Genomic DNA, 10,105 nt, shown 5'->3' with positions numbered 1-10,105 from the left:
CATGGTATATAAATATATGTTATATATTTATTTACTATCTTATTCTTACTTACAGGTTTGCAGCTATTTCCCTAACTGCTTTCCCAGGTGAGGGCATCTCAGTATAAGCTGCACAGGATGTATAGGGGATCATTTTCCAGAATATGAATGGGAGGAATTACTGCAAATTCATAAGAATATACACACAGTTACACCACAAGGCATTTATCACACATCAGTGTCAGATACAATTTAAGCCCAGCCTGGTTTAACACTGACGTTTCTCTCTGCTCCCAGCACAAAACTGAGGACACGTCTGCTTTCATTTGTTTAATGCTTGCATCGCCTGTGCTAAAATCAGGTATTCACCCTAGAGCATGGGACCAAGTGTTGCCTGGTAGCTGAACATTTTAATATGTGAAGCTGAATTCAGCCTTAATGACCTCAAAAGCTTTTAATGTTGGAATGTTGCACAAAAATTGCTGAAGGGAACGATACTGTTTCACCACTGGTCTCCCCCTGCTTTTGTAAGGTCTATGATCACCTCAAAAAGAGTTAAGCCCTGCAAAACACTTCCCACCTTGATCTTTCTCTCCACTTACATGTGTTCATTTGCCACATTCACATGGTATCAGTGATTTACTTTGCTGGTTGCTATTTGCCACTTAATTAAACGTTCCTCTTCCCTCCCTTAGCACAGAGCTGCTCACATGTCCCCCTTTGCAGATCCCCCCCCCAGGTGTGCCAAGCACACACTAAAACCCAACCAGAGTCACTGACTGCAGCCAGGACAATGTGCCCTGGGAAGATCCACAGACATGAGGACTCCATCAATAGCTGGACACTCTTCCACTCCAGCAGGAACCCCTTCTTCCCACCGCTGGGCCAGTTTAGGAGCTGGGGTGTGGTGGAAGGTGCCGATATCAGCACAAAGGAAGCAAAACTAAATGAAAGAAGAGGTTTGAGGACTGCTTGGTCTCTTACGAGTGTAATCCCTGGCAGAGTGCAGCCAGTGTCTCCCCAGCACATCTGACACCGACACAGACCAGCTCTGACAGTGCTTCCTTCCAAGTAATTGGCTCCTCAATTTAATGAATCTCTGGATGAGCTGTTTCCTCTGTTCGCTTAATGAGACATCAGCTGTCTGAACTTTAACCTTGAAGCAAAAGAACAGCATCTGACTTAACAGCAAAGAGTTTGCCCAAACAGCCAGCCACAGCAGACCTCTCTGATTAAAGTCAATGGGTGATTCAATTGAAAGATACAGATGTGATTAGGGCAGAGGTAAAAATAACCCAAACCAAACCCAACAGTCAGGGTAGCATTAATATCCTCTCCCATGTCTACTGCTTCTCACTTGTTCCTTTGGCAGGTCACTAGAGAATTACTAACAGAGAACGGTGTCATGTAACTGGAGCTAGGTTGAACCAGGCTCTGCAAAGGAAACTGGAGTTCATTTTGAACTTTAATTCAAAATGGGTATTGCAAATTCCAGAGGAAAAAAAAAAAAATCACACTGAGGGCTATTAAATAGATACAACTTCTGGCTTAGAAAGCACTCCAATCAAAAGCCAAAAGAGTATTCTAAGAAATACCACAACATGCTTGTCCTTACATGTGTTATTTACTAGGGAGGGAGATCACTGGACAGCGTTTACAGACCAAATCACTGTCCTACTTCAGGATCAGAGAGATCATTGCTGGTCTCCTGCCACTGTCCAAAACCCTCCCTAGGTGACGGATGAGCCAGCAGGGATTTTCTCACTTCAGTTATGTGCAGTAAAGATTAACTGGAAAAGCTAACTGCAATACATGAGTAAAACATTTCAATGTCCCAGTGATTACCTATTTCTCAAGACTCTTCTGCAAAGCTGCTTTATCAAGTAACTTACATAAGAAAATGGTTACTTTGACTTCCAAATTCCCCATAAACTTCTCGAAGACAGAAAATACCTGTTTACAGATTGCGAAGTGTTTTCAGTATCTGCCATGGGTCAGGCTGAGCCCATTTCCTTTGGCTCCTCCAAGTCAGTAAGAAAAGTCAATAGAAAATTCTTCTGGCTTTTTTGTTCCAGCGACTTCAGCATAGGATGGAGTCAAAGATGATGGGCCTCTTGTAGGGATGAGGAGTTTCTTGGCCATTCAGCACAGTGAGCAGGTGGCCCTAATGAGGCCCTGAATATCTGTTTGGTAAAGGGAGTTCAGAAGTCTGAGGTGGATGGAGACTGGAGCACCAAGCAGAGGACCAGTTCTGCTAGAAGGGGAGTTTAAATGACTGAGTACAATGAAAACAATCCAGGGGAGATCTACAAAGAGGTTCTCAGCATCCCAAACACACAGCAATAACCAGACATAAAAAGTGCCCTTACCAAGCATGATCTTTTCATGTCCCTGATGTGGGACTGATAGTCAAACACTTTGAATGACTGCTGTTGTTTCTGCATCCCCTGCAAGCACATGAGCAACCAGCACAGCCTGTGCCAAGACCATCAGTGCTGCCTGTGTTCAGTGCTCGCACCCCACTGGAATTCAGATTAACATGTAAAAGTCTAAAGTATTGACAGGCTCTGGGAAATTCTAATGATCCAAGAAAAATGGCCTTTCCATATTAAACTGGAAATTTAAATGAAATTATTTGATTACTAAATCCCCATTTGTTCCCTGTGTGTTTAAATACGGAGCTTTCCTTTCTGCTCAGGGAAGATGAAGTGAAAGTAAAGCACACACAGTTTTTAAAGGGTTTTTCTACTGGGAAAGAAATGAAGATGCTTAGTTAAAAGAAGTAGTCACCACAGCCTTCATTAAAGTAAAACATACCACTCCTTATTCCCTGCAGGGAAAGGAATGAAAGAAAGTTATCAGAAGACTTGGTTCCCTGGAAAGAGAGCTTACAAATGAACAACCACTGGTGTGTGATGGGTTCAGAGTGAAAGGATAAGAACTGGCGAAAAGGCAGGTGGATCCAGGGAAGAGCCTCAAAAGCATCCCAAGGGACATATACTGCTTCCTCCCGGGCACCCTTCACAGCCCAGGTGTTTTCTGTGTGCATGTGTGTGCGGGTAATATTCACAGAGAAGGGAAAAGGAGGGGATCCATTCCCTTCCCACTACCATAGTGCAGCCAAATGGCTTGCTGAAAAGCCACAGTTTCTCATGTGCGTTTCTCATGTGGTCAGCTCCTAGGAGGAGGCATCGCCAGAGCTGGGGATTACCACTGTCTGTAGTATTCCACCTGCCTGTGTTCCAGGGGAAAACTTCATATTCTCACATCGTGAGACAGACCAAGCAGCAGCCGATTAAATAGTAAACCAAGGGTTTCATTTGCTACCATTCTCCCTTCAATTTTACATCAGGAAATCAATGAAATGGAAAAGAGGAAAACTAAAGTGAATGGCAAATCAGCCAACCCATGCAGCAGTTCTGTTCACAGCCATTCAGAATACTCACCTGAAGAGAATGCATCTGTGAACTTGATCTAATAGTTGTTTACATCACCCAAATACTTGCACTGGTGGTTCCTGGTAGTTACTTCCTCCTCCTAAATCCCATTTCTTTAGCAATGACTGCTCGCTGTGAACTACAACCAGATGTGCCATTTAAATCTTTACACCTCTTTTTGGATACATCACACGGAGGGATGTCCTGCTGCCCTCCAAATCTGTGAGAGAGTTAGCACACGATTTGCAGTTAGTGGATTTCCCAGGGAGGGAGAACCCAACAAAACTAACACACAAGTGAAGCCCTTGAGGGTTCAGAGTTACGTTATTCTGCACAGCAGTCTGCATTTGAGCCCCAGCTGTATTTTATATATTCGAGAGCATGCAGCTTAGCCTAGAGAAAATGTTCCACCTAGGCATGCTTCTTCCAAGCACTTTTTCCTACTCATGTAAGAAGGAAGCAATAGATTAATGTACAGGTTTGGTTTAGAATATAAGAAATCTTTGCAAGTCACAATATCTATTATTAATGTCAATATCAGTATTAAAAAGGAATCATCTTTTGTTAACTACACAGATAAGCCATCTACACACCAAGAAAATGAAAACAACAAGATCCTCATAAGTACAAAATTTATGTGGAATTTCAATAAAAATACCCATAAGTATAAATTTGCAACACCTTTTTATATAAAAGACAATCCTGTTTAACATTTCCATGAAGAAACCCACATAACAAGTGTTGCCCAGCACGGCTCCAGCATATACACAGTATTCCAAGACACACATACAAGTTTCACACAGGTCTCAAGGATGGGAGTTCTGTATTTCCAGCCTCTTTACAAAGTAACCCGCTGGGTTTTCAGAATGACTTGCTTTTAAGCATCCACGTTGAGCTCCATCAGGGACTGGTTTTCAGAATGGCATGCATCCCATTTGAAATTTAAATCGGTTCTCAAAAAAACCCCTCAAGTCAATTTTGACATACAGCTCTGGTTTACAAGCCTTACAGCCCTTTTGAACAGTGTTAGGAGCAGCTTCTCCAAGGACATTTTGTCTATACTGAGGCTGCAATAACAAGTTAAAATTAATCATAAGAGAACAGAGATAACAGAACACTCAGATTGCACAAAAGGTTGATACCGACTTTTTTGTTGGAAACACACCAAGTTTAACACTATTGTAATAGTTTAGTACTATACTTGCATGATTCAGGCAAAATGTGTTTTAGTGGGAAAGAAACCTGGTGCTGGAAAGTACCTTAATATTACACTTTTACTGCATAACTAATGGTCTTCCTTTTAAACACAAATATAGCCTTTATAGTGTTTTCTGCATGTTTGCCAGATAAGCATTAGTCAAAGTTGAGTATCTCCAGGATCATGCTACAATATTTTTCCTACAGATGTAAAACTACATTGGAGATATCAATGCAATCATAGCACCTATTTGTCTGAAGTCTTTGTCACAATTTAGTGATCTTTCTAATAAGATACTTCAATACATGTCAAATATAGTCAAGCCTGAATTAGCAGCAATATTGCCTACTTTATTAGTGAAAACACAGGAGTAACGACATGCATACTATGTTCAAGAATCATAGACTGGTTTGGGTTGGAAAGTATCTTAAGATCATACAGTTCCAACCCCCTGCCATGGGCAGGGTTGCCTCACACTAAACCATAGCTCATTTCCAGACTCATGAGAGATAAACTGCTGTCACTACTTAATCCCTACTCATCAGACAGTGATCTTACAGTTAGGTCTATTCAATAGAAAATACTGAGTATCTTCATTTTAAACTATCCAATCTTAACAGTGATGTGCAAGACCAGACCAAAGTCACCATTACCTGTGGTGAATACAGTCCCACATGTTTTTCAGTGTCTGGTAGTTTTGGGAATATATATACTCTTATCTTGTGCAAGTTCATGTAGCTGAACGTACACATCAACTCCTGCTTCTCTCACGGAATATGGTTAAAGTTCTGTTTTTCTTTAGGCTTTTAAGAGCTCCTGATGAACAGATAATGAACAAAGCAAATACAGAATGGAAACAACAAATCTGTACTCTGAGCTTTTAGGTGCACAGTTCTTCCCTCCGGACTACAGTAGCCACAGTCTCCATTTTTGCAAATAAAAGCTTAGTTTGAGTTTAGTGTTGGGTTTTTTTAGTTTGGTTTTATTTTTACTTTTTAAAGAAAAAAGCGGCTATGTACCTCAACTGCTACTGAGTTCTACTGCCCAGTTACATGGGACAACACCCATATAACACCAACTGTTCTCACTACAGTGCAATGTATTATTATTTTATTATTATAATATTATTATTGTAATAATATTATGTAATATTATCAAGTGTATGTTGTCACACACATGAAACTGTATTTACATGTGTCCACTGTATGAAATTCAAGCTCCAGATTGAGAACATTCTTTTTGACAATTCATATTCAATATATGCAGTGTAATTTTGTTCTTTGTGCAGACAAATGCAAAGTTTCTACCATGTATTTCCAAGACATAGTATGCAACAAAACATAGACAGGAAAAGTTGAGTTTTCTTAGGAAATATGTTCTTTATGGGCACTGAAAAAGGAACAACAAATCTTTCAACACAAATTGGCCTTATTAATTTCAGTCTCAAAAGAAACCAGCATTTTGCACTTGCAACTTGCCTCTTTTAATGAGAGACAATCTCACCTCTGACTACTCTTTACTCTTGCAGAGCAAGATGAAATTCATGCATGTTAGCAAGGTTTACACAATATAGACTATAAAAATTAATCCAGATTAAGACACATCTTAAGCACAGTCACACATCAACAAAACGGAAATGTACAGGATCGCACTGTAGGTATTCCTTACAGGAAAACAAAGCCTTATATATTAATCAAGTCAAAGGAGGGAAATACTGATAGCTTTAATGACTTAAGCTTTCTAACCACACCTAGTGTTGTCTACCTGCAAGCTGTTTTCACTTTAAACAGTGCAATAGACATATGTTTATCTTAATATAAGAAGAAAAAGCATCTCCTCACTACCCACCTGCGCCCCTCTCTTTTCCTAATGTGCTGATTCCAGTGGCAAAAAGTAGAAAAGCAGTCAAAGGTTAAAACCTTAAGTGCCTCTTCAGTTACTATTACCAAAGCAGTCAGCTTGAGTTCTGCCCAAAGTATTCTGAGTGGGAAATGGCAGAACTACACTGCGTATGACAAGCTTGTACTGGCAAGAAATACACAATGCAAAGTGAATACTTCTTGCTACAATCTCTTGAAGGGGAAAAAGAAAAAAGTTGTGCTTTGGCAAAAATCCCTCCTGACCAACATAATTTCCTTTAAGCCTTTTAAAAAGTTCAAACGTATTTTAAACATTTAGCTGCCATTCTTTCTGAGCATGAGGTTTTCAATTACTTAAACTCCTTAGGTCAAAAGGCTCGGCTGACAAACTTGAGCTGTGCAGCATGCCTCTGAATTACCAACAATTGGAAAACCTGGGGGCACACTGCATGATAAACTTCCAAAACAAACATTAATAAAAATGAAAGAGAAAGGTGCTTCAGTTGAAAGTGATAAAAATAAACCCACACAACATTTAATAGAAGACTAGTAAGGTGCCTTCTTTCACTACTGTATCACTTATCTAGTGCTTCTGTTGCATTTGGAAACAATACACATTCAGACAGGAAAGTAACAGTCCAGCAAGCTACTGTAAAGAGTTAAAAGTCCCGATCTTGCTTAGGTCAATGCTTACAGGAACACAAGCACAGATGACGATTTTACAGCTGGTGAACTGAGACTTATGTCCCTTTTCTCTTAGAAGACTTCAAACAGGTATGATACGCTTATCTTGATTGTCATGGCTAAAGTTATACAACACACAGCATCTGTGCTTATAAAACAAAGTAAGCAAGTATTAGCTTTAAAAAAAACCCTAACTCCAAACAACAAAAAGTAACCCACAGAGGTTTTGCGTAAACACAAATGACAAGTCAAGTGTAAGCTTCAGCCTCAGACCCAGGGTCTGATACGTCTTTGGTCCAAGTGTACAAAATACATCACTGAAAAAACCCTATAGTCCATTATCAGCCACCTGACTCTTACGCTGTCTTACTGAGCTTTCAGTCTCTGAAGCAGCTAAAGGCTGTTCACTTATGTCTTCAATTTCTTCTTCCCCCGATTCTTTTCCAAGTGCTAAATCCTCCTGTGAGTCATCAGCACTTGAATTTGCTGCATCTTCTTCATCAGAGACATCTTTTACGTCTGCATTCCCTTCTGCATCATCTGCGGAAAGCTCTGCAGCCTCCTCCTGTTCTTCTAACGCAGCATTCTCTACATTATCCTTCGTAATCGCTTCTTCTAAACAAAAGAAGAGTTTCAAATACTGAAGTTAGAATGAATCTCAGAACAATGTCTATTAAAGTTACAGTACCATGTATGTATTCTGAATATCCATGAATGTTATCACTGCAAACTTGCACAGGACTGCATTCTCTTTATCTTTCAATTATTTCAAATAGATCTCCAGTAGTATTTCTCTACCATTTTCACTTGTTTTTCTTGCATATTGGGCAAAGATAGCGTTCATTTTGGTCCACCAAGTTACAAACTAAAGACAGCAATTTTAGTTGATTCCCCAAAGAGGTATAATTATCAAACAAATCAAACACTTACGTAAGCCAAGTGGACAGCATACTGCTCCAGTATGCAGAGGTGGGCTTTTCTTTTGATAGTGAGGAACAGCTAAGATTTTGAAGATTGTGATTTTGCACACTTAAGAATTCTAGATTTGGCTAAAGTCTTATTGTCAAGTGTCACATACATCTTCACCTTCACAACAAATATACACAAATGTACACAACTACAAAATAGATTTAAGTACAGTTAAGTTTTGACTTCACTTAACACAAATGTACCAAAATGTGTTCTGGAACTTAACACACATTTGGTGCTGACAAGAGAATATTTTGTGTGCAAGGTTTTGCCTCCCATGTCCATAGGGAGCAGAATAATATTCAAAAGCCCCCCACCAAGGATCAGGAAGATGTGAGTGTTCTTCTTTTATGTTAAGGAGATGCAACACCTTCTCTTGTCTCCACGCCTGCAGTCTCTTGATCGTTTGATTCCCTCCATCTCCTCCTTTAACCAGCAACAAATAATGAAGACAATTTCACAGGTTCAGAATCTTGCATCTCCTAATATAAAATATTCCCTATATTAGGATGTGGAAGTGTCCTGCCAAGCAAATTCCTTTTGATATTTAAGCAACAGGTCTACTGAATATGCACTTCCATAAAATAAACAAACCAGTATCTCCCTTCAACACTAGAAGCTAGAGCAAATTACTTTTGGGTTTCAGGGTTTCTTTTCTTTCTGCTTTGCTATCTTCCAGGTGGATGTTTTGATATCAATATTTTAGAGCCCAACATATTAATCTTTGCCTGTGTGACTAAAATGAATACCAGGATTACTGGTTCATATCTAAGTTCTTGACAGTGTATTGCCCTCCCTCCTACAAGTTTACATTATACCTACAGTACCTCACCCACTTAAGAGTTCTTACCAGATGTTTCAGTGCTGTATCTTGACTTGGATGGGCAAAGGCAGTCTGAAATCAAAACTAGCATCTGCATAAAGATAAAAATAAAGACATTTATTAGCAGATCATCCCAACAGTTCCTGCATTTTTAAGTATTTTCTTACCCATCCGTTTAAGATAGACGTACAGTAAGATTGAGAAAATGATATTCTTTTCCTCAGAGATAAGACCTAAATAAAAACACTGAAAGAAAGTGTTTTCTCAGTGTATAGCAACCAACATTCTCTGTTTTCTACTACAAAGTTTCTGCCTCCTACTTCCCTAAATTTATTCAGTATTGGAAGTGCTGGCATCTTAAGAAGAGAAGCCCAGAACACAGTTGAGGATTTTTATTTGTTTAAAACTTAGGAAACAATCTTGATCAAGATTTTATGTGTTTCAGGGTGTTATTCCATCCCTACCCCAGCTATCCAACACAAGATGTGCACTTCCACCTTTTGTCCTTGCTATTTAAAGCAGAACTTCAAATGCACAGAAGATATTTGTCTCACTGTCACATGCTAAGGATAACGCAAAGGGAAGAAAGAGAGACAGAGGAGACCATGTTAAAGAAATACACTTAAATCACTGAAAAGCTTTTTAGAAAAAGCTGAGATTAACTTTACATATTTTCAGCTTTTTCATTTTTTATTCATATTTTTAAGTGAAGGAGAAATAAGCAAAGTTTGAGTTAAATCTTCATATTCATTTGCTCCTTGTTACACCAACTCGATTTGCATTCATTTGGTGATGAAAGTTTAAATAAAGAAAAATGCAGCTGTTTAAATTGTATAATCAAAGACTTTTGCTCACATAGAACAATACTGTACACAATGTGTATAAAAATGTGTCTAAACACACACATTGCTTTGAAAATCAAACCCCTCTACTACCAAGAAACACACTCCTGATTTTCCTTTATATCACTAATATTTGGCCGGAAGGGCAGAGATCCAAGTGCCAGAAACAACATTTTTCACCCGCCATGTGAATTTAGCAGCTAGTTAAACCAGTCAGTTAAACCAGTTATCAGCGTTAACTGTTTTAAACCACATTTGCAGTTGCAGAACATGCTCATGGACCAAACAATTTGTCTGAAAGAATCATGGAATGG

General features: G+C 39.2%; 1 protein-coding gene across 1 annotated transcript in view; it reads right to left on the bottom strand.

Annotated features, from left to right (window-relative positions):
* Positions 1 to 5,837: 5,837 nt before the first annotated feature.
* TMX4 (thioredoxin related transmembrane protein 4) overlaps positions 5,838 to 10,105 on the bottom strand; it is a gene marked incomplete at its 5' end in the record, with an annotated part of 61,838 nt that continues 57,570 nt past the window's right edge. The window contains 2 exons of the mRNA XM_080615970.1: positions 5,838 to 7,772; positions 8,977 to 9,040. Coding sequence (XP_080472096.1) covers positions 7,486 to 7,772; positions 8,977 to 9,040 — 351 coding nt within the window. The 3' untranslated portion in view covers positions 5,838 to 7,485. The remainder of the gene's footprint in view (positions 7,773 to 8,976; positions 9,041 to 10,105) is intronic.

This window comes from Psittacula echo (assembly GCF_963264785.1).
Source record: "Psittacula echo genome assembly, chromosome: 4".
NCBI lineage: Eukaryota > Metazoa > Chordata > Aves > Psittaciformes > Psittacidae > Psittacula > Psittacula echo.
This window is presented reverse-complemented; position numbering and strand designations above follow the sequence as displayed.